Source organism: Nannobrachium achirus (assembly GCF_963921795.1).
Source record: "Nannobrachium achirus genome assembly, chromosome: 15".
NCBI classification, from domain to species: Eukaryota; Metazoa; Chordata; class Actinopteri; order Myctophiformes; family Myctophidae; genus Nannobrachium; species Nannobrachium achirus.
The window spans coordinates 53,004,275-53,029,583 of record NC_137822.1 but is presented as its reverse complement, the minus strand read 5'-3'; the positions used below and the strand labels follow the sequence as shown (position 1 = coordinate 53,029,583).

General features: G+C 43.1%; 3 protein-coding genes across 3 annotated transcripts in view; 2 read left to right on the top strand and 1 right to left on the bottom strand.

Annotated features, from left to right (window-relative positions):
- Positions 1-4,574, bottom strand: part of mfsd14ba (major facilitator superfamily domain containing 14Ba) — a gene marked incomplete at both ends in the record, with an annotated part of 29,670 nt that extends 25,096 nt beyond the window's left edge. The window contains 3 exons of the mRNA XM_080743725.1: positions 656-754; positions 3,703-3,854; positions 4,526-4,574. Of these exons, the coding sequence (XP_080599851.1) occupies positions 656-754; positions 3,703-3,854; positions 4,526-4,574 (300 nt within the window). The remainder of the gene's footprint in view (positions 1-655; positions 755-3,702; positions 3,855-4,525) is intronic.
- Positions 4,575-14,359: 9,785 nt separating this feature from the next.
- LOC308299948 (zinc finger protein RFP-like) lies at positions 14,360-18,622 on the top strand (the record flags this gene model as incomplete). The annotated part of the gene is made up of 5 exons (XM_080743724.1): positions 14,360-14,593; positions 14,969-15,184; positions 16,589-16,747; positions 16,790-17,522; positions 18,582-18,622. 5 exons carry the CDS (start codon positions 14,360-14,362, stop codon positions 18,620-18,622), a joined length of 1,383 nt encoding a protein of 460 aa, XP_080599850.1.
- Positions 18,623-19,635: 1,013 nt separating this feature from the next.
- Positions 19,636-25,309, top strand: part of LOC308299947 (uncharacterized protein) — a gene marked incomplete at both ends in the record, with an annotated part of 24,338 nt that continues 18,664 nt past the window's right edge. Inside the window, 8 exons of the mRNA XM_080743723.1 lie at positions 19,636-19,697; positions 20,444-20,516; positions 20,684-20,726; positions 21,855-21,933; positions 22,392-22,480; positions 23,142-23,288; positions 24,694-24,745; positions 25,187-25,287. Of these exons, the coding sequence (XP_080599849.1) occupies positions 19,636-19,697; positions 20,444-20,516; positions 20,684-20,726; positions 21,855-21,933; positions 22,392-22,480; positions 23,142-23,288; positions 24,694-24,745; positions 25,187-25,287 (646 nt within the window). The remainder of the gene's footprint in view (positions 19,698-20,443; positions 20,517-20,683; positions 20,727-21,854; positions 21,934-22,391; positions 22,481-23,141; positions 23,289-24,693; positions 24,746-25,186; positions 25,288-25,309) is intronic.

The window sequence follows — 25,309 nt, the reverse complement described above, 5'->3', positions numbered from 1 at the left end:
CCCCAGAGGGGTCCCCAAATTATTTTGGGGGGGTTATTTAATGTGCAACATTGTTTTCTCACTCAACAGTAAACAAACCATACACTTCTGCACGTTTCTAAAGTGACAAGACCTTTTTAATACCTCTAAAATGAAAAATAAGAGGCAGAAATTGTGAAAATAGACAATCTAAATGCTCACAATGCCTCGCAACATGTCGATCGGCAAGATTCACAATAGAACCGTGTTTAAAGGGGTACTGTCACCTAAAGGGGTACTGTCACTTTAAGAATATTCTTAAAAAACAAGTTAATACTTTTATGACGTCATTGTGGGAATGCGCAATTATAAGCCAATCAAATTAATTGACTGTACTTAGACTACTTACTGTACTGGTCAGCTGAGAGGCGGATTGCACTGTGACATGAGCTTCAGACTGTTTCAGACCGTTTTCAGAGAAGCTCATGTCACAGTGTAATCTGCCCCTCGACCCCTTTAGCTGACAGTACCCCTTTAACTAAATGTAATGCCTAAACTCTTCCAACTCCAAGTCCAGCTCCTCAGGGTGGGGGGGTCCCCAGTTCAAATATGATTATTTTGTGTGTGTGTGTGTGTGTGTGTGTGTGTGTGTGTGTGTTTGTGTGTGTGTGTGTGTGTGTGTGTGTGTGTTACTTACAGTAAGCATGGGCGTGGTGAGGAGTCCCCAAGCAAAGAACTCTAGGAAGATGACCACTACTGCATGATACACACTAGGCCTCCCGATGCCCTGCTGGACCTGACACGCACGCACGCACGCACACACGCACGCACGTCGCACGCACGCACGCACGCACGAGCACACACACACACACACACACACACACACACACACACACACACACACACACACACACACACACACACACACAATGTAACATTAATGAAATGTTAATTCAAATTAACATTTGTCTAGTGATTCATTTTTTTTAAAGTAATGAGCATGTAAGCTGCTAGATGCTCCAATTACCCACATATTTTGCCCTAAAATCACGCGAATCGCTACACAGTATCTCTATCATGTCATCAACATGCATTTCTATATTACCCACTTGAACCCTATAGCCTCCATATTCTGAGAACATTAGACAAAAATAGCAGATCTACAAGCTCACAACACCTCGCGCTGTGAGGCGTTGTGAGCTTGTAGATCGGCTATTTTCGGCAAAGAGGTTTGGTGTAGAGGGGAAAAGGAGCAGACTAAGTACAGAGTGAAAGTTTATTAAGTATTGACGGTTCAAGTGGATAAATATCTGAAAACACAAATTGACATGAATCCAAAAATACACTGATGATCGTGCTGTCAAACGATGAAACTATATGGAATCTATGATAAGGTAATGGGGGTCCCTGCTTCATCTCTCTCTCAACTAAGGGGTCCTCGGCCTGAAAACGTTGAAGACCAGCTGTCCTATAGCATGGAATTGTGGACACAATCGTATCCAACGGTATAGCAAAATATTCTACGTTTTGGGTCTAAATCTCATCAAATGGTGGTCCACGGCTCAAATACCCAATAAATAATGGACCTCCTTGGGGCGCCCGCTGGCCTGGTGGTCAAAGCGCATACCATAGGAGTGTGGATCACTATCATCCTTTAAAACTGCCCTGAAAAATCACTTACAGGCAGCAGCCGTTCGCAACTGGTAAAAAAAAACACTAACCTAGCCCAACCCTCCCCTCCCCTCCCCCTTCTTTGTATATACTTACTGTTTGTTTAGACTTACTGTTTTCTTCTTTTTTGTTCTCTCATTTTATTTTATTTACATATCTACTGCATAGTACTGTGTTCTATTCGTCTGTCATTCAATGTTATATGAGATACTTAAATGGTTTCCTGTGGAAATAAGCTTAGTCTTTTCATGGATCTCCTTTAGGTAGACCTTGTACCAGTGAACTGTACCGTCATGAAACTGTACCTTTTCCTATGCAAACTTCTAATAAAGTCTTCAATCAATCAATCAATCAATCAATCAATCAATCAATCAATCAATCAATCAATCAAACCACATACTAGGCTATGATGCCTGCTGGCGTCGCCGGTTCGATTCCCGATCCGGACGACCTTTGCCGCATGTCATTCCCCATCTCTCTCCCCATTTCCTGTCAGTCTACTATCTTATCAAATAAAGGCATAAAAAGCCCAAAAAACAAATCTTAAAAAAAAATAATATAGTAATGGACCTCCTTGATATGAAAAAGGGTTGAATCAACACTCAGGCTTCTCCTAGTGCAGTCCCCCCCCCGCCCCCTACCAACCAGACAGGGAGTTCTCGTTATGTAATGGATAATGGATCCGTCCTAAAGACATTAGACTGGCTTCAATGAGCCCGTATAAAGCACCAGGACACACAGAACCCAACCGCTGCTCCTCGGTCAGCGATGTGAGCTCAAAACCTCCATGATGATGATGATGATGAATAATCACCGTCATTCACGATTCTTTTCGAGACGAGAGATTATTTTTTTCTTTCTTCAAAAACAATCATTTTGCGCTCACCCAACAGTGCCTGCCGTGAATGATCGCATCCCCCCAGAGGCGTCAATTGGGTATGGCAAGCTATGGCAGGTGCCATACATTGGCTACTAGGGGGAAATAATAAAATGTACATTTCATTGTGCCTGTTGCTAAGGTATGGCAACATGACTGGTGCGCGCGTGCAAGACACCAGTCATGTTGCCATACCTTAGCCTTTTCTGAAGTGACGCCGCTGCATCCCACAGACCCACACAGTCCTCAGAGGGCTGTGACATAATGCAACCATCCTCTTATAACCTCACTAATAGTGAGGTTTTTCTGCTGAAGAAATACATAAAATAAATAATAATAATAATAAAGGCCATATAAATGTATAATTAGGCCTATAGCCCTTTTTTACACCTTTGAATGCTGTTCTGCATAATGGGGTCTGATATATTTCTTAATAATTCTTAATTATAATGCATAAAAGGGAAAATTGCATAACATCTTTGCTTTAAATAATAATAATAATAACTCTGAGATAGGCCTTATGTAGCTACAAATGTAACCCAATGGACCCTTAATTAACCCTTCATCTTTCTTTCTACGTGGGACTGTATAAGCTGCGTATTCTACTATTCTTAATCAATTGTATTTCTATTAAAGGGAAAACATATAATAGGCCTATGTTTAATTATAAAGGTGTCGTGCAGTACTGTAGGCTAACCTCGTATCTCCAAGTTTTAAATGTGTCTATGTTTTTTTCCCTCCTCCATAAAGTAAAGCCCTGCTTCATCATACAACAATGCACAAAAACTAGTGAAAATAGCTGATCTACAAGCACACAACGCCTGTGTGCTTGATAGATCTGCTATTTTCACTATAGCTCCAATCATTTTCACAAATAGGTTACAAAACGAACGGTTTTGGACATATACAAGGTTTCCACACCCGACAAGTATGTGCAGGTCCATTTGGGTGCACATTTGTACACAGTGGCGTCAGTTCAGAAAAAGCTAAGGTATGGCAACATTCGCGCGCGTGCAAGGCACCATGTCATGTTGCCATACCTTAGCAACAGGCATGATGAATTTATTTTTAAGAAGTACATTTAATGTTTTCCCCAGTAGCCAAGGTATGGCAGCTGCCATACCCAATTGACGCCTCTGGTCAATAATAATAATAATAACATTTGATTTCCTTCTTGTTCTGTTCTCTCCACCTACCGCTGGTCCTTCCTTCATGACTATCTTCTTGACGACCACCACACGGCCGGTGGTGGTGGTGGTCTCCTCTGGGGCTGCTCCCATCATCACCATGTCCTCTTTGGTCAGATAGAATCCATACTGGGTGGAGATCTTGTTGGGTTGCGTCGGGCCTTCCAGGATGGAATAAATACAGAAGTACAGATCAAAGTTACAAATAGCACAGCTGCGATATAGCTCTATCTAAGTCAGCTGCTGGGATTGTGAGCTGAACGCTGCAAGATGGACACCAGCTGCAGCACCACCACACACGATGAATTCTCTCTCTCTCTCTCTCTCTCTCTCTCTCTCTCTCTCTCTCTCTCTCTCTCTCACACACACACACACACACACACACACCGGCAGGATGCAGATTTTTGATGCTCGCGTGGTCAGGAACGTGTGTCATGTCAACTGCTACTGGTTGTACCATGGGTTCCTGTTATTGGACTTCAAAATAAAATCCAGGGACCCCTGTCACCCTCATAAGAGAAGACTTTTACGTCTCTGTGATTTTCAACCATTTTAATTTCCACCATGTAATGGTATTTCTATCGCTGGGGCCCCTATTTATATTGTTTCACCATAGAGTAAATAAAAGGGGAAAAAAAGAAAAAAAGAAAAAGAAGTGTTTCACCATAGATTAAAAATAAAATAAAGGGTTTCAACAGTCCAGTGGTGCCTCAGTCCACAGGACATGTTTTACTGAAGTAAACGTATTAATACCATTAATGAAAACTGGAAATACTCCATTGAAGTATAACAATTTATTAAGTAGGCTACTTGAGTAATAGTAGCCTATTACTTTCCACCAGCTGCTGCTCCACTGTTGCACCACTGGAGTGAGGCACCATGTTCAGCACCAAGGACAGCGACTTTAACATTCTTTTTTTTTTTTTTTTTGCTGATATTGATTGATTGATTGAATATGCCTATTTTATTCGATTCGGTTATACAATTATGCTAACGGGATACCTCACTATCTAAACGATTACTTACTAATTACTATATAAATGAAACATTGTAGAGAGAAAATACAAGGAAATCCAACAGGCCTACAATACAATACAATACAATACAATCTGCAATTACTTTGAAGGCAGGAACCGCCACCCTCCGCTGTTAACGTGCGCTCAGGCTCAGCTGGGGCGTGTTGACATGATGGTGCGATATCAATGATGCTGAGTGCTGACACGCTGCTATGCTGCTCTCATGCACGTGCACGCAACTGTCTGGCAACAGACGGATTAGAGGGATATGAGAGAGAGAGAGAGACGCCTATAAACAGAGGGATGGAGAGAGAGAGAGAGAGAGAGAGAGAGAGAGAGAGAGAGAGAGAGAGAGAGAGAGAGAGAGAGAGAGAGAGAGAGAGAGTGAGTGAGTGAGTGAGTGAGTGAGTCACGTGTATCTAGAGAGGGTCGGTGAATAAAACATGTTCAAAACGTGACTACAGTAAAACCCCCAGTGTTCATTTATCAACGCATTAGAACGCAGCAATCCAATTGCCAATTTGGTTACATGTGATACTGCATATTCAGCGCCATGGCTTTAAGCTGGTTGTAGGCCTATTACGGTTATTTTATTCAAGGTCATCAGTGTCACTTACACTGTTTGACACATGTTCCCAACATCAAAGGAAAGGCTTGTATTTAAAGGAAACATTGACTTAAATAGTGAATATAGGCCTACAATGATAGCTTACTTACACAATGGTAACATTGATGGTTGGTAGGTAGGTAGGTAGGTAGGTAGGTAGGTACTGTAGGTATAGGTAGGTAGGTAGGTAGGTAGGTAGGCAGGCAGGCAGGCCGGCAGGCAGGTAGGTACTGTAGGTATAGGTAGGTAGGTCTGTAGGTATAGGTAAGTGTAGGTAGGTATAGGTAGGTAGGTAGGTAGGTAGGTAGGTAGGTAGGTAGGTAGGTACTGTAGGTATAGGTAGGTAGGTCTGTAGGTATAGGTAGGTAGGTAGGTAGGTAGGTAGGTATAGGTGGGTAGGTAGGTAGGTAGGTAGGTAGGTAGGTAGGTATAGGTAGGTAGGTAGGTAGGTAGGTAGGTATAGGTAGGTAGGTAGGTAGGTAGGTAGGTAGGTAGGTAGGTATAGGTAGGTAGGTAGGTAGGTAGGTAGGCAGGCAGGCAGGCAGGCAGGCAGGCAGGCAGGTAGGTAGGCAGGTTCAAGTGTAAACCTGGCATCCTACAGTTTGTATAGTTTCAATGTGTACAGATTAGTATTATTCTTTTGATATGGCACTGTTTAGACTGATGAATCAATAGGTTCTCGGTTTACCTGTGGTCCTTTTCCATGCATTTCATTACCTCACGTTCGCCTTGCTTACTGTAGGCTATATGTCGCTCTGGATTAAGAGCGTCTGCTAAATTGAACTGTAAGGGGCTGTGCACACGATTCTTACTCCTATTGGTCATATACATCCATTACAAACATCTGTGTGCATGTGAAAGCTGTAAGGACGACCTGTGCCAGTGTCCTTGGCATTGATCAACATGCACACGTGCATGCACGCACGCTCACACGCACACACACAGTTGACGTGTCCTTGAGTGTGACACTGAACCCCATAACTGCCAGCAAACAGGCTGATGCCTCCTCCTTCAGTGTTGTTTTTGACAGCAAATTTTGATTTAGTTTTAGTCATAGTCTTTTGAATAAAATGAAATTTAGTTTTAGTCATAATTTAGTCACCTGAAAAGTTTTAGTTTTAGTCTAATTAAAAAAAAACACAGTCGACAAACATTTTTCGTCTTAGTTTTAGTCGACGAAATCAACACTGTCCTCCTTGCCCTAACCCTAACCCTTCAATGTGTGTGTGTGTGTGTGTGTGTGTGTGTGTGTGTGTGTGTGTGTGTGTGTGTGTGTGTGTGTGCGCGTGCGCGTGCGTGCGCGTGCGTGTGCGTGTGTGTGCGCGCGTGTGTGTGTGTGCGTGTGCACGTGTGTGTTTCTGTGTGAAAGTATAACAGACATTCTGGAAAGGCACAATATATAGACCCTTTTAATTTGGAATAGAATAGATTCACGGCCCAAATCCCTAATTTCCATAGAGGGTACAGTATATATGCGCGTGACATCAGGAGTCATGAGGAGTCAGCAGTAGTCAAGTCAAGGTACTTTGTAAGGTAATCATGTGTACACAATTTTAAAAGCCAACATGTTTCGACCAGAAACTGGTCTTCTTCATTAGGTCAAGTATGAGGTGCTGATATCTGATCATATTTGAGTCTAGAAGAGAAAGTGTTGAGATCTGCGAAAACACTCTTGAGAGGACAGTATGGGACGTGCAGAGAATGTTAGAGAGGCAAGGGCTGACATTTCTAAAAGGGCCTTTTGGTGAAAATATTGAAAATAGCAGACCTCCAAGCTCACAACGCGTCGCAGCGCGACGCGTTGTGAGCTCGGAGTGTCGGCTATTTTCAGTACTTGCTACCACACTAAACTAAGCATAAAAAAAGCAATACTGGAGACGTGGCATACGGCATGGATTTCTACACAGTGAGAGCAATTATTTCAACATAAGATGCTGCATTCAAGTTCAGGAGAGTTTGGACGAGGCAATTCTCTTGAATGTTGCTTTCAGATATGGCATGGAAAGAGGGGCATTTGCATTTCTCTCACCATAGTAAAAACTGCATCCATGGTCTGGAGAGGGCACTTTTTTGGGAGGGTACCAAATGTGACCAAATAGACACACTCAGAGTTAAATCAGCTGCACTCAGGGGTTTACACAGTGTGATATTACAAGGTGATCTAAGAGCGTATATACGCTCCCAGGTGACTGCTTCAGTAGGCTACGGCTGGTTGCGGGATCAAGTTACGCAACGCACCCCAGTGGTGCATGAATTATGCAAACTCAGCAAGTCATCCAGGGCGAGAAACCTCATGCACTGTGGCTAGGGGCGTCACACCAAATTCTGGGCCCTGGGTACAAGTATTCACTGCGGGCCCCCCATGAATGTTAACTATTGAAAAATAGCAGATATACAAGCTCACAGCGCGGCACCGAGTGCCTTGTAGATCTGCTATTTTTGAAAAATTGTGAAAAAACCTACAGTATGTTTCCATGTCAGTGGTGCTCAAACGTTGTCATGTCAAGGACCCCCACGATGATATGTATTTGGCCACGGACCCCCATCTCAAAGAAGCAAGAAAGCCAGAAGCAAATTTTGAGTTACAAATGTCGCTTAAAAAATACATATATTCAAAGATTTGCACACATTTTCACGACTTTTCAAAAATAGCAGATCTATGTGAGCTTGTATATCTGCTATTTTTCAATAGTTAAAGTTGCTAGGGCCCCTCCACCTTGGGCCCTAGTAACTCAGTCCCACTTTCCTCCCCCTTGTGACGCCCCTGACTGTGGCTCATTCATATTGAATCAAATATACACTGTGTGGATACTTAAAAAAAGAGAGAATTAAATCGATTTAGGTTTGTTTATATTACATTACAGTTTACAGTTTAGGCATTTAGCAGACGCGTTTAATCCAAAGCGACTTACAATAAGCAGGTAATACACATCACTATAATAAGCAAGATGGTATGTCAGTAACAACAATATAGCAGTATAACAAATGCATAGGAATATCAATCTAGACAAAACAATAACAAAAAGTTGACCACGCAACTAGTAAGTAAAAAAAACGTTTAAAAAACCCTATAAAATAAAATATAATTTTATGTATGGTCATTGGTGGTCACTAAGGGAAGGGGGAGTGTTACAGTAAGTGCTATGGGTTTAGGTGGAGTCTGAAGAGGTGAGTCTACTCTTCAGTCACCTCTTACATCAGGGGTGGGCAACTTTGACGATGGCGAGGGCCACTATATTTCCCCCTTCACTCCAGAGGGCCACATTACATATTGCTACGTCCTACTCTCTCATTCTAGTATCTCATACAAAAGAAGCAAAAATAGCAGATCTTCAAGCTCAAAACGCATCGCTCTGCGATGCGTTTTGAGCTAGTAGATCGGCAATTTTGCTTCTTTTGAATTGGAATCCTGAATTATTTGTTGTTGTTTTTGAATTGGAATCCTGAAATGTAAAATTTGTATCTAATTGCAAATGCATTTAGTTATATAGTCATGTTAACTTTATGAACCTAAATACAAATACATTGGACATAAAAAAATACACTATACTAGTCATTAAGCTACTAATATTGACTGACGGAATTAAAGCAGGTCATGTTTGGAATTGTTATATCAGTATTCCGGTATTAACCTGCGGGCCGCGTTAAGTGAAGGTGGGGGCCGTATGTGGCCCCCGGGCCACCAGTTGCCCATGTATGTCTTACATTATTACATTGGTTGGTTGAGGTGAGTTGCTTTATGTTTTATTCAGCGTTCAGCATGATCACATGTTTAAAATCACAGGTGCCATTAAAAACACTGCTGATTAGGCTATAAAAATCCGTAGACTCCAAACTGCTTCCCGTCTCCTAAAAAGGTGTCTGCCCACTTCACACAGATACAGGAAGTAAACCGGAGATGGCATGTCTTGCTATTTCCGTCTTGGGATAACCTATAAGGGTGCACGTGCAGGTGGCTGAGCAATCGGTGCAAGAGAAAGTGCTACTACCGTACCTAATTATCACTGAATGAGGTCAGAGCAGAACTCATTACTAATGAGTTCTGATTATGTCAAACAAAGATCAGACGAACTCGCACCCACACCCACAGATCCGCGCACGCACGCACGCACGCACACACACACACACACACACACACACACACACACACACACACACACACACACACACACACACTTACATACAGTACATGCGGCACGTATACATAGTATTACTTACATGCTTAAATTATTCTATAAAGAAACATTAAAAACACTGTGCATGGAATAGAAGGATGAAAGACACATTGTTCGCTGAAAGCTGTTTCCATCACAACGTCATTATGTCTAACTTAAAATAACTGAAGCCTGAATGAGAAAGTCACTCATGAAGCATCATGTTCTACAGTGCCCCCCCCCCCCCACAGCTGCTTAGGTCTCACAATAGACTTTCCATCAGTGAGAGGTTAATGTTGCACGGTTGCACCAGTGGACTGAGGCATCGTGCTCAGCACCACGGACAGCAACCCACTGAGCAATAGTCGTTTTTTACACGACTAGTTTTTTTTTAGCCTTAATTTCACCCGGCTAGATAAATATACTTTGCAATTTATTCCATGATTCGATAACAATTTATTAAAAAAAACAACACTAAGGTGCTTAACTGATCTCCTAATATTGGACTAACATAATTATAATATCCGTTGATCATTATTAAGTATAGTTTAGATCTAGCCGTGATTTAGCCAACTAATTATAGTCGCCGTATCAACGTTTATATTTACACCGAATTTAGACAATTAGATTTAATCCATATTTCAATAAACATTTCTTTAAAAAAACAACTCCACGTTGCAGAAGTGATCTCGAAATATTGGTGTAAAATGATTTTAATAGCCATTCATCACTATAAGGTATACGTCTGGACGGTCTGGGTGTAGTCGTTTTAAATACAGCTTTTCAACGACTATCTTTAGACCATGTAAAAGTTATCCTTGGTAGGCTACTAAGGCGCGGTAAGCCGGTAGAGTGTTACCGTGATTGTGTGTAGTCACTCACTGTAAAGTGGAAACGTCCAGAGTCAGACTGTCAGACAGCATGCTACTGCAGCTACTCTGAATTACATTTCTGACAGCAACACACACAGTCAAACACAGCCGCGGCGCCGCCCCCGCCACATACGTATTGATTAAACAAAATAATTGTAATCTAATCGCTATAGCCTTATTAGGCGCCCAATACATGTAGTCTCCTCAACAATGCGCACTACCCTAAAATGAACACAGGTGGGCAATGTCACCTTTTAATACGGCCAGAAAGTCTTTACTATCTTGTCAGCATTGATGGCCGAGTGGATAGCGTCGCCGTCTTAAGTGTGGGAGATCCCTGGATCGAATCTCACCATCGCCCTACTTTTCACTACTTTCGACGGCCGCTAACGGCGAAATGTAGACTTTTTGTATCCGACTAATAGTGGTCTATGTAGCAACCCGTGTAAATATAGCCGACTAAACAACTAATCAAAAATATCAAATCTATACCTTTACAACACTGATTTTCAACGCGTGGTGTAGAAGATTAATTACTATTAGGCAACTAATACACCTCAAAATGCTCAGTGGGAACTTTAGAGTTTATCCAAAGAAACGTCTTGCACTGTGATGTTTTTAACGGGGCAATTTGCTACGTAGCCCAGTAAGCATTTTGAGGTGTATTAGTTGCCTAATAGTCGTGTTTTTATCTTCTACACCACGCGTTGAAAATCAGTGTTGTAAAGGTCTAGATTTGATATTTTTGACTAGTTGTTTAGTCGGCTATATTTACACGGGTTGCTACATATACCACTATTAGCCGGATACAAAAAGTCTACATTTCGCCGTTAGCAGCCGGCGGGCAACGGTGGGATTCGATCCACTAATCTCTGACACTCAAGTCGGCGACGCTATCCACTCAGCCATCAATGCTGATATGATAGTATAGACTTTCTGGCCGTATTAAAAGGTGACATTGCCCACCTGTGTTCATTTTAGTGTAGTGCACATTGTTGAGGAAACTAAATGTTAGCGTGTGTGTGTGTGTGTGTGTGTGTGTGTGTGTGTGTGTGTGTGTGTGTGTGTGTGTGTGTGTGTGTGTGTGTGTGTGTGTGTGTGTGTGTGTGTGTGTGTGCGCGCGTGTGCGTGTGTGTGTGTGTGTGTACGCCCCGGACTCATTTTTGAAGCTTGTGATTGGCTGAACCGGACGTAGGGAGCGCTCCGTTGTAGTTACTTGGACTGCGCGAGGTGCACCAAAACCCAATTATCATGGCGTTTATCGTGCGCTTGCCCAGGCCGTAAATATAACGATTGCATTCACCACGGCTTCGTAACTCGCGCGGCGCTCCGCCGGCCGCTTGCAATGTCGTGGACAATAACTGAAAACGAGCGCTCTTTGCCGTTTCCATCCATCTTTCCCAGTTGGATCCATAATCACGCGGCACTGCACCGTCTGACTGACAGACGAGGAGTTCATTTCATCGTATATTTTTGTTTTAAAGACTTTATATTGACATTGGTTTAAAAAAAGGCGTTGAAAAGCCGGCTATACAACGACTACACCCAGACAAATAGCTTACCCACTAAGCACGCCGTCTAAAAATGGTCTAATAGACGTATAGATTTGGAAGTTTTTTAGTGGTCTAAACTTAGACTAGACGACTAATAGACTTCTAATAGTCGTCTAAATATAGACCGTCTACATTTAGACGACTATTAGAAGTCTATTAGTCGTCTAGTCTAAGTTTAGACCACTAAAAAACTTCCAAATCTATACGTCTATTAGACCACTTTTAGACGGCGTGCTTAGTGGGTAATGATCGGATGGCTATTGGAATCATTTTACACCAATATTTCGAGATCAGTTCTGCAACGTGGAGTTGTTTTTTTAAAGAAATGTTTATTGAAATATGGATTAAATCTAATTGTCTAAATTCAGTGTAAATATAAACGTTGATACGGCGACTATAATTAGTTGGCTAAATCTCGGCTAGATCTAAACTATACTTAATAATGATCAACGGATATTATAATTATGTTAGTCCAATATTAGGAGATCAGTTAAGCACAGGGGCGGGCTGGCCATCTGGCATACAGGGCATTTGCCCGGTGGGCTGGTAGGCTAGGGGGCTGGGGGGCTGGTGTAAAAAAATAAAAATAAATAGACACCATGAGCAAATTCATTTACTTATATTTTGCAGGCAGAGGCAGCACAGGACATATAAATCCAAACATCAAGTTAATCATCAAGCAATCAAGCAATCATCCTTAGTACACAATGAACTGCAGCCTCCGGTTTTTGGCACTTGCATACTGATCAATTATTTGCTGCAGTTTAATTTCGTGTTCTTTCTCAATCTGTAAAATGCCTATATGGTGTTAATCTCACAGACCACCCATAGTGCCAGCCAAGTCTGCCAAGTTAACAACAGAAATACTTGCCCCTTCTCTCTTTTTGCGCACATTTTACAAACCACGATCACTGTTTTATTTAATAATTATAAAATAAAGTTACATTACAAAAAAAAAAGTAAAAAAAAGTAAAAAAAAGCAATATATAATAATAATGGCCATGGCCTGGTGGCCAGGGTTGCAAGTGCACCCAAGGACACCCCTTGAAATTGTTTATGGGTTGCAGTTTAGTATGTGAACGGTCACAGCGGTGGTGCAGTCTTAGGTGTAGCTGCAGTTTCCATAGATTTGCATGAGAACATTGTTGATGGTGGGCTCGCTGAAAGCTGGCAAACGTATGTTCTCCCAAATCGTTATATCCTCAAAACGGTAACATGTCATTAGGTCGAACACCCTTTGGATCGACCACCAAACTCTAACCCAAACCCTAATCCTAACCTCAGTAAAACTATGCCTAACTCTAACCCTAAACCTAACCGTAAAAGTAACCGTGACGCGGGTGATTATCTAACCTTGCCGATGCTCGCGTGTGATTATCTAACCTGCCGACGCTCGCGGGTCACACTGAACGCGGGCGGCTGCGCAGCATCGCGTCGCGGTATCGACGCACGTGAAGTGCCGCGCGGTATCCCCAACTGGATGCGGTGCGCTACCACCACACAGCACATTCATTTCCCCCGGTGGGGAGAACCATGGGAGAACATGTTCACCGCGCGGCAACGCTGGACAAATAGAACAGTGGCGTATCGGCACGACAGACGAGGCGTCAGATTGGCGGTTGTGCGCGTCTGACGCCGCCGGTGTGGGTTAGTTCATTGAAAATAACGGGGCCAATGAGGGAGCAGCGTTCTTGGTGACATCACCACCAATAAGCGCGACTTGATATAAATAACAACCAGTAAGACGCCCAAGGGCGAAAGCGACCTCGCGCCATCTGTCTCTGCCATATATGGATTTGGTCGTCTGACAACATATAAATACAATCCCTTTTATGCCCATATATGGAGATCCCTGCTCTGAGTATCTGACATCACTGTGACGTCAACTGTGATGTCACAGTGATGTGTCAGCCTTTTATGCCCATATATGGAGATCCTGCTCCGAGTATCTGACATCATTGTGACGTCAACTGACAGACCATACATGGTGTTCCATGCGAGCCCACACTGTTTGGTAGGAACAGTATTTCTAGTTTTTGGTTTGTATGTTTACCTAGTATTGCCAATCGATCGGTGTACTTGGAGGCCAGTCTGACATGCATGGACCTCCTTATTTGGGCATGGCTGACGGAACTCGTCGTCATGATGACATCACAGTGACGATGCAAGCACTGAGGCGCCCTGGGTATAAAAGTAGAGCGCAGATAGAGGGAACACCATCCGGTACGAAGCACTCTCCCTACTGGCCATCACCAACTGCTGGAAGACCACTTGAGCCTCCAAAACACCTTCAGCGCTTAGAAGAGGAGCTGAGCTTGTTAGAGCGAAACGCCAGGCTGACACGATACCCAAGGAACGTTGGAACTGTAGCCTCGTCATCAAACACAGCCACTGCGCTCTCTTGAAAAGGACGCCCTCGTTCCAGTTATTATCGTTTCTACAATTGTATTCTCAATTCGTAGAAATGGCTCCTGCCAGCAATCTCCTGTCCGAAGAGCAGCTCCGGTGTTCCATCTGTCTGGATGTGTTCACTGATCCAATCACCACTCCATGTGGACACAACTACTGCAACACCTGCATCACACAGCACTGGAACACCGAGGATGTGTGCAGGTGTCCGCTGTGTAGCAAAGCCTTCCACAAGAGACCTGAATTCGCTGTTAATAAAGTTCTCGCAGAGATGGCCGATCAGTTCAGGGTTCACAAGTTGAAAGAAGAATATGAAAGAAAGCCAGTGGCTGAAGTTCAGCAGATGGTCCAGGAGAGACAAGTGAAGATTCAGGAGGTCCAACACTCAGTAGAGCTCAGTAAGAAAGATGCAGACAGAGAGATAGCAGACAGTGTGCAGATCTTCACTACTCTGATCAGTTCTATTGAGAGAAGCCAGGCTGAGCTCATTAATGTCATCGAAGAGAAGAAGAAAACAACAGAGAAACAGGCTGAAGGCTTCATTAAAGAACTTCAACTAGAAATTGCTCAGTTAGAGAAGAGAATCTCTGAGCTGAAGCAGCCACACACTGAAGACCACCTCCTCCAGAACACCACATCCATCAACACCCCTCCACCCACCAAGGACTGGACAAAGATCAACGTCCCTCGGTCTTCATGTGAGGGGACTGTGAGGAAACTCAGGAAAGCTGTGGCTCAGCTGGAGAAGACACTCCGTCAAGAGATGGATAATCTGTGTAATGATGATGAGCTGAGGAGGATGCAGCAATACGAAGTGGATGTGACTCTGGATGCTGATACAGCAAATCCCTGGTTCATCCTGTCTAAGAATGGAAAACAAGTGAGTATTGGAAACATAAAGAGGAATCTCCCAGAGAACAAAGAGAGATTCTCTCCATGTGTCTATGTCTTAGGAAAACAAGGCTTCTCCTCAGGAAGGTTTTACTATGAGGTTCAGGTTAGAGGGAAGACTGACTGGACTTTAGGAGTGGCCAGAGAGTCCATCAACAGGAAGGGACAGATCACACTGACCCCCAACAATGGTTACTGGTCTATGAGGTTGAGGAATGGAAATGAGTACTGGGCTCTTGCTGACCGTGCTGTCCTCCTCCCTGTAAGAGAGAAGGTCCAGAAAGTGGGAGTGTTTGTGGATTATGAGGAGGGTCTGGTCTCCTTTTATGATGTGGAGGCCAGAGTTCACCTCTACTCTTTCACTGGCTGCTCCTTCACTGAGAAACTCTACCCATACTTCAGTCCAGGTCTTAATGCTGGTGGTAAAAACTCTGCTCCTCTGATCATCTCTCCTGAAGCTGATCTACAAGCTCTCAACATGTTGTGCTGCGAGAGCTTGTAGATCAGCTATTTTCGGAGTTGCGCAACCCAGCACTCTTTAGCTAGTGGAGATGTGGTGTAATGTCATGATTCCTAATTACATTTGTTCAACACAAAATGCTGAGTTCAAGTTCAGGAGACTTCCTTATTTGGGCATGGCTGACGGAACTCGTCGTCATGATGACATCACAGTGACGATGCAAGCACTGAGGCGCCCTGGGTATAAAAGTAGAGCGCAGACAGAGGGAACACCATCCGGTACGAAGCACTCCCCCTACTGGCCATCACCAACTGCTGGAAGACCACTTGAGCCTCCAAAACACCTTCAGCGCTTAGAAGAGGAGCTGAGCTTGTTAGAGCGAAACGCCAGGCTGACACGATACCCAAGGAACGTTGGAACTGTAGCCTCGTCATCAAACACAGCCACTGCGCTCTCTTGAAAAGGACGCCCTCGTTCCAGTTATTATCGTTTCTACAATTGTATTCTCAATTCGTAGAAATGGCTCCTGCCAGCAATCTCCTGTCCGAAGAGCAGCTCCGGTGTTCCATCTGTCTGGATGTGTTCACTGATCCAATCACCACTCCATGTGGACACAACTACTGCAACACCTGCATCACACAGCACTGGAACACCGAGGATGTGTGCAGGTGTCCGCTGTGTAGCAAAGCCTTCCACAAGAGACCTGAATTCGCTGTTAATAAAGTTCTCGCAGAGATGGCCGATCAGTTCAGGGTTCACAAGTTGAAAGAAGAATATGAAAGAAAGCCAGTGGCTGAAGTTCAGCAGATGGTCCAGGAGAGACAAGTGAAGATTCAGGAGGTCCAACACTCAGTAGAGCTCAGTAAGAAAGATGCAGACAGAGAGATAGCAGACAGTGTGCAGATCTTCACTACTCTGATCAGTTCTATTGAGAGAAGCCAGGCTGAGCTCATTAATGTCATCGAAGAGAAGAAGAAAACAACAGAGAAACAGGCTGAAGGCTTCATTAAAGAACTTCAACTAGAAATTGCTCAGTTAGAGAAGAGAATCTCTGAGCTGAAGCAGCCACACACTGAAGACCACCTCCACCTCCTCCAGAACACCACATCCATCAACACCCCTCCACCCACCAAGGACTGGACAAAGATCAACGTCCCTCGGTCTTCATGTGAGGGGACTGTGAGGAAACTCAGGAAAGCTGTGGCTCAGCTGGAGAAGACACTCCGTCAAGAGATGGATAATCTGTGTAATGATGATGAGCTGAGGAGGATGCAGCAATACGAAGTGGATGTGACTCTGGATGCTGATACAGCAAATCCCTGGTTCATCCTGTCTAAGAATGGAAAACAAGTGAGTATTGGAAACATAAAGAGGAATCTCCCAGAGAACAAAGAGAGATTCTCTCCATGTGTCTATGTCTTAGGAAAACAAGGCTTCTCCTCAGGAAGGTTTTACTATGAGGTTCAGGTTAGAGGGAAGACTGACTGGACTTTAGGAGTGGCCAGAGAGTCCATCAACAGGAAGGGACAGATCACACTGACCCCCAACAATGGTTACTGGTCTATGAGGTTGAGGAATGGAAATGAGTACTGGGCTCTTGCTGACCGTGCTGTCCTCCTCCCTGTAAGAGAGAAGGTCCAGAAAGTGGGAGTGTTTGTGGATTATGAGGAGGGTCTGGTCTCCTTTTATGATGTGGAGGCCAGAGTTCACCTCTACTCTTTCACTGGCTGCTCCTTCACTGAGAAACTCTACCCATACTTCAGTCCAGGTCTTAATGCTGGTGGTAAAAACTCTGCTCCTCTGATCATCTCTCCTGAACAGGGGCGGGCTGGCCGTCTGGCATACAGGGCATTTGCCCGGTGGGCTGGTAGGCTAGGGGGCTGGGGGGCTGGTGTAAAAAAATAAAAAAAATAAAAAATAGCCAAAGTTCTGACACATTTTGGCACTAATCATATTCATACTCCACTTGTTGGTGGTGAGAACTGTATGCTAACTTAAACAATTTATGGATTGTGTAGTTGTGTATTATCATTTTGTTGTCTGTAAAAGTTGTGGTATTAAACACTTGTGTATTTACATAATGTGCCGCCCATGACCGGTAGAGTATCTTCGCGCGCGCTGGTTGTGGGGGCTGGTCTAGCCAAGATGCCAGGGCTGAATTTTAGTCCCAGTCCGTCCCTGGTTAAGCACCTTACTGTTGTTTTTTTTAATAAATTGTTATCGAATCATGGAATAAATTGCAAAGTATATTTTCGGTGTGAATATAACCGGAATCTAGCCGGGTGAAATTAAGGCTAAAAAAAAACTAGTCGTGTAAAAAACGACTATTGCTCAGTGGGAGGCCTACAGTATTGTCATTAGGCTGTGCATCCCTGACGTGAAGTTATGAATGGCAATACAAAAAGAACTTGAACTCGACTGCTCTAGCCTCTCCCAGACTGGACCACTGCTTCAGAAAAAAAACACAAGTACCACTCCCTAAGTTCGAGTAGCGACCGCAGAGAGTACCAGCTAATTTGACTATTTAGACTTATCTAAAGACAACGCCCGCGAGGCGTTGTGTGCTTGTAGATCTGCTGTTTTCACTACTTTTGTTCGACAGCCTTTGCGAAAAAACGTACACATTTGAAACTTGGAGATACAAGGTTTCTGGCCGACAGCGACGATATTTACATACATGCATAGAGACATGGTGGGGGCGGACATTAACTGACGATAAATATTGTGTGCAGGCGAGCATAATTGCATCTAAACTTACAAGCAAAGGCTCTTCAAGGCACACGTGAAGAGGAAAAGGGCAGAGGAGGTCTGTACACTTTGAGACACTCAGCCAAACCGATCAGAGTTTCAGGTGTGCTGGACATCATTTGAGCTGATCAAGCAAGCTGTAGGAGGTGTAAAAGAGCATAGTGTGTGGGTGTGACAGGCTGTCACAGTGTGACAGGCAAGGGTAACAGATTAGCGTGACAGATTAGCGTGACAGCTTAGTGTGACAGTGTGACACAACTGCTGCAATCAATCAATCAATCAATCAATCAATCAATCAATCAGTCAGTCAGTCAGTCAGTCAGTCTGTCAATGACTCAGTTTACCTTTCAACCAATCAGAAGGTTTCTGTGGATCCTCGTGGAGGTCTGTTTGGAGTGGCGTTGCTAGGCAACCTTGCGGCCAGACAAACAGACAGTTTGTTCGGCGGTTCCACTGAGTGACTTCACCTGTGGATTAAAGTCCTCCTCAGATGACTGGCAGGGCGGTCACAAGGACAACACTTGAGCACAGCTGTAGAACTGAGAACAGTAAGTCAGAGGAAGAAGCTGTGTGGATATCGTCGTGTACTGAAGGGTTCATGCTTTGGCATATAGGACAGGTCACGGCTCAGTCTGTACATACACAGTAGTAACCAGGGGTGTCAATTGGGTATGGCAGAGGTATGCAGCTGCCATACCCTGGGTCCAGGGGGTGGATAAAAGTTACTTTTAAATATAAATCCATGAATGTCTCTTTGTCTATCTGTTCTGGTTCGGATGTTGTTAAATTACAGTAAAATAGTACAACATTTTACAAAATGGTCACTTTAATGACAAGGTATTATAATTATATTCTCCACACAAGATGGTATATTCCCAGGTTTCCGTAGGTCAGCTGCACAGGTGCAATTCATTATTGTTAATTGCGGCACGTTTACTAACATGCCAAGTTTAGCTGCACTTGAACAAGCTGCCATATCCAGCCCAAGAAACCGTAGAAACGGGGGGAACAATAGAGTTCTTAAAATAAATGTATCATGCCTGTTGCTAAGGTATGGCAACATGACTGGTGTCTTGCACGCGCACGAAGGCGCGCGTGCTAGACACCAGTCATGTTGCCATACCTTAGCTTTTTATGAACTGACGCCACTGCTAGTAACCATGGTGTGTGTGTGTGTGTGTGTGTGTGTGTGTGTGTGTGTGTGTGTGTGTGTGTGTGTGTGACACAGCAGGATGGCCTTAGCCAGCGGTCATTGGATGGAAAAGGACATTAAAGGTGAAGCCCCGTGTCCTAGGTGGGTCACAATCCTGGTACATGTGTACCTCTGTCTGTGTGTGTGTGTGTGGGTGTGTGCAGGGGCGTCACAAGGGGGACGGGAAGTGGGACTGAGTTACTAGGGCCCAGGGTGGAGGGGCCTGGAATTATTTTATACTTTAAGCTGCAAGCTTGTAGAAGAAGTCGTGAAAATGTGCGCAAATCTGTGATTATATGCATTTTTTAAGCGAACATTTGTAACTCAAATTTTGCTTCTGGGGGGTCCCTGGAACTAAATATTTTGAGATGGGGGTCCGTGGCCAAATACATATCATTTTGGGGGTCCTTCACATGAAACAGTTTGGGCACCACTGACATAGAAACTTGGGTTTTTCAAAAAACCTTATAAGGATTTGAAACATTCAAAGACTTTTTTCAAAAATAGCAGATCCACACGCTCGCAGCTCGGCGCTCGCAGCTCGGCACTCGGTGCCGCGCTGTGAGCTTGTATGTCTGCTATTTTTCAATAGTTAAAGCACAAAATAATGCGTAATAATGCGTTCCCTGTCTAAATGGGTTAAACCCCCTCACCCTATGAAGAACATTCATGGGGGGCCCGCAGTGCATCCTTGTACCCAGGGCCCAGAATTTAGTGCGACACCCCTGTGTGTGTGGGTGTGTGCATGCGTGCATGTGTGCATGCAACCTCATGATAGTTGTGCATGAGTTTTGCAGGTCAATTAATAACAACCTGGTATATGTTTACCACTTTCCTCTGCCCTATAGACGTGGCCATGGTTTAGCGGTTGCCGGAAACATAGCGTTCTTGTTTGGAGGAGTGTGCACCATCAATACAGGGGTAGCTTTTCTTTTTTATTGTACTCAACATTGACTAAATAAATTGTTATTTTAAACATCGGTATCGGCCAAGAATTTCCATATCGGTACATCCCTAGCAGGAATACAATGTATTTCTATCTCATGTTTCTTCAATGAGTCTGATTTTGACCGTTTTCATTTGTTTAGGAGGAACTGCCATTTTACCTGAATGACTTCTACATGCTCACTGGTACGTTGTCTATCTGAGTATCCTCAGTGCAGAGGGAATGCTATAAGAACACAACACTGTAAAGCAGGGGTCTTCAATGTTTTCAGGCCAAGGACCCCTTAGTCGAGAGAGAGATGAAGCAGGGACCCCCACAACCTTTTCATAGATTCCATATAGTTTCATTGTTTGACAGCATTTTGGATTCATGTCAATTTGTGTTGTCAGATATTTAACCACTTGAACTGTCAATACTTAATAAAGTGTGTCTGCTCTTTTCCCTCTATACACTGTAATAGAATTCTTCAAACATCATACTATACTAATATAATGAATTGAATTCTTAGAGGGTGGAGTGCAATGAGTACAATATTTATTAACAACATAGTCAAGAGCTCTGAGACAACACGCATGCCAAGTGTTGCCTCCCATTTCCCCAGCAGCGTCTCCCATTTATACACAGACAGTGTGACAAGAATAGGTGAAAGGGTGTCTCCAATTTCTATCACAACACCAAACCTCTTTGCCAAAAATAGCCGATCTGCAAGCTCACAACGCCTCGCAGCGCGAGGCGTTGTGAGCTTGTAGATCTGCAATTTTTGGCTAAAGTTCTCACAATATAAGGTTCAAGTGGTAATATAAAAAAGGAGAAAAACGTTTCTAGGGGTACCGGATTCCCTGATGAGAACCCCTGCTGTAAAGCCATCAGTGAACCAAAAAGACAGTATACACATCTGTAACTCTAGTTTTCAAACGGGCCAAATCGATATGAGAACTTTGTATCTTATTTTATTTTGACTGCATTGATGAGCCTACACAATCAAGAATTTCACCCACTTTACTTGTAATGTGATGTGACAGTATAAAGATTGATTCTGATTCTGGACCCGTCACACTTAAATTCACACTACGGATTTGACAGTGTGAGCTATATTTTAAAATACTTCAAATAGTCGTCGACACATTGTGAGCTTGTAGATCAGCTATTTGAAATATTTAAAAATGTTTTTCGAAATAGTTAGAAATGGCAAAAGAGTTTAGCGATAAGGCATGGGCGAAAATAGGGCCCATCGGGTTTTCTCTGCGCGTATTCATTTTGATAATGACACCCAGACAGAGAACTAACTCCCCTGTGATGTGCTGCGTTTTCAGTGTCACCTGACGAGGTGACGTGGGAGGTGATGCCACAAACTGGACTCGTACCCTCGGCGAGAGAAGGACACACTCTCTGGTAAACTGTACCCGCAGTGCACAAGCAAACAACGTATCACCATTACAAAAAAACTACTTCATCACTTGACTTCATCCACGCACGCACGCACACACTAAAATCTACAAAATGCACAAAGACAATATGTAAATGCAATGCTTTGTGAGATGTATAAATTAAGCATGAGATCAAATCCCCTCCCCCCAGAGCTGATTTGTCTGTCCCCTATCTCTTAAAGAAAAAAAAATCTTCTTGTTCTTAAATCTGAGCACAAAATCAACTGTCATTTTGCTATTAATGATTGAATGTTGAGCATTATTTATTAATATTTGCCATTGCTGTAAAATAATTGGCTTGATGAAGTGGACAGAGATGATGCAACAAGTGCATGGCTTTGCTCAAGAGCACCTTGACAGCAGTCCTTGAGGTATGGATTACCAATTCTCAGTTGCTTTCCATCTTTTGTTCTGTCCACACAGTGTGGTGAAAGGCAAGATTTATCTGTTTGGAGGAGTGTCCAAACCTAACGCCACAGAATGTCTCCCGGGAGTTTACTGCTTTGACATAGGTGAGCTCTGAGGAATATTGTATCTAGACGCATACATGGGCAACTGGCAGCCCGGGGGCCACATGTGTCCCCCACCTTCACTTAATGAGGCCCGCAGGTTGATATTGGAGTACTGATATGTTATTGATTTCAGCTGTTACAATTCCAAACATGGAAAAATGACCCGCTTTAATTACTTCAGTCTATAATATAGACTGATATTAGTAGCTAAATGACTAGTGTTGAAATGTTATTGTATTTTTTCATGTATTTGTATTTAAGTTCATAAAGTTAACATGAGAAGATATAAATGCATTTGAAATTTTAAAAAAAGAAGAAAAAAATAAATTCCAATTCAAAAATAGCAAAATTGGCAGATCTACAAGCTCAAACGCATCGCAGTGGGACGCGTTTTGAGCTTGTAGATCGGCTATTTTGTGGCCCTCTGGAGTGAGCAAAGTTACTCACTCCTGATCTAGAGCTATCTATCAAGCTCACAACTCGTCGTGGCATGCTGTGACGATCGGCTATTCTCAGTGAACATATTAATGTAGAGCAAAAATAGAAAAGGCCCTAGCAAAGAAATAGAACCCATCATCAGAGAATACCATTATTAAAAACAAAACAAGAAACACGATGAGAATATACTGTAATAACTCATTGCATGTGCCCTTCCTCCCAGTCTCTCTGACATGGGAGCTCCTGGCGACAGGGGGCATCGCCCTCAGAACCGTGGGACACAGCGCCGTTGCCGTGGGAGACAACATCTACGTGTACGGAGGGATTCAAGGGGGCGTGCCAAGTGATGACCTCAAGGTCTTTAACACAGGTCAGCCCTGTCTGTCTGTCTGTCTGTCTGTCTGTCTGTCTGTCTGTCTGTCTGTCTGTCTGTCTGTCTGTCTGTCTGTCTGTCTGTCTGTATGTACCTTTGTTTCCTGTTGAGATTGGCACATTTCCTGGGGTAACCTGCCAAGATCACACATGTCACACAGGTCCTTTTTCTTTTTTATACTCAAAAAAGCGGTGCATTTGAAACTACATAGTAGTGCACATCATGGGGTGATCACTGCTTGCCTCCTGTGAATTGTTTCATTTGTATTTTTGTTTATTTTCTGTTTATGTCGTTGCTGCGTGAGGTCAGCAGACAAAGTGATGTGAGTGAGAGGAAAAAACCTGGATGAAATGTGTGCCAATGTATGTATGCATGTATGCATGTATGTATGTATGCATGCATGTATGCATGCATTGTATGCATGTATGTATGCATGTATGCATGCATGTATGTATGCATGTATGCATGCATGTATGTATGTATGTATGTATGTATGTATGTATGTATGTATGTATGTATGTATGTATGTATGCATGTATGTATGCATGTATGCATGCATGCATGTATGTATGTATGTATGTATGTATGTATGTATGTATGTATGTATGTATGTATGTATGTATGCATGTATATATGCATGTATGCATGCATGGATGCATACATGCTGACATAACATAAGCAGGAATCATGCAATTGCTTATTTTTATTTTTTATTTTTATTTTATTATATTCAGGCGGCTAACAATGCTCCCTAAAAAACTACTAAAAAACTATTATTTTATCTGTAAGAAGCTCTGTCATTAGCAGCTCATTGGTGCATGAACCAGCCGACCAGGGCTAAAAGGATTGACAGACAGGTCAACCAATCTGAACGAGAACAAGAGGCGGTCCTGATTGGTCGGTTATTTTGTATGGGTGACCCAGTTTAATCGACCAATGACAGAACTTCTCACAGATAAAAATAATAGTTTTGGAGGCAGATTGTAGCCCCAGGAAGTGTCACACACACAACATTTCTTTAGGAAGCATTGTTAGCCGCCTGAATAAAATAAAATTTAAATAAATGTTTAAAATAAGCAATTGCATGATTCCTGCTTATGTCAGCAGAAAACTGCTCATATCTGCTTTAAATTGGCACTTTAGAAATGTGAAGATACCCTCTATACACTTAAACTTTATGTTGGTTTGTTTACAGTTGAGTGAGAAAACAATGTTGCACACTAAGTTAATCATCTGGTCATCAAACGATAAAGTCGACTTCAACTCAACTTTTTACTGAGTCGAGTCGACTTGCAAAAATCACAAGTCGTTAATGCCTTAATGTGTCTGTCTGTCTATCCATCTAATCTTGTAGTGTCACCTGTCTCACAGTTAACATTAACCCTCTCCACTGTACATTTAGTGTCTCTTAACTGGACTCCAGTGAAGACTACAGGATCCCTGCCCTCTGCACGGTAACGCTTGCATGTCAATGACAATCCTTATCCCACACTTATCCCACACGGGAATATATTGTAGAGTATGCAATGTGTAGGGGTCGCCTTCCCATGAATGACATGCCACCTGGTTTACATACTGTACATGTCTCTAGAGTCTATGGTTCCCAAACTTTTTAGCTCGAGACCCAAAAGAGAAATTAGACTTTTGCCCGGGACCCAAACTAGTGAAAACAGCAGATCTACAAGCGTTGTGAGCTTGTAGATCGTCTATTTTCACTACTTCTTAAACATAGTTTTTTCCAATTTATGGGATTTCTTAGATTTTATTCATGAAAATCTTGACAGTGCACCTCTTTTAAGTGTGTGTGTGTGTGTGTGTGTGTGTGTGTGTGTGTGTGTGTGTGTGCGTGTGCGTGTGGTGTGCGCGTGTGCGTGTGCGTGTGTGTGTGTGTGTAGATACAATCAGACCTTTGCCTTGGTTGCTGAGCAGGTGATAATGTATGGGGGTTGTGGAGCTGATGGAGAATACTTTAAAGATGTCCATGTTCTGAACACAGGTAAGAGAAGCCAAAAACTCAT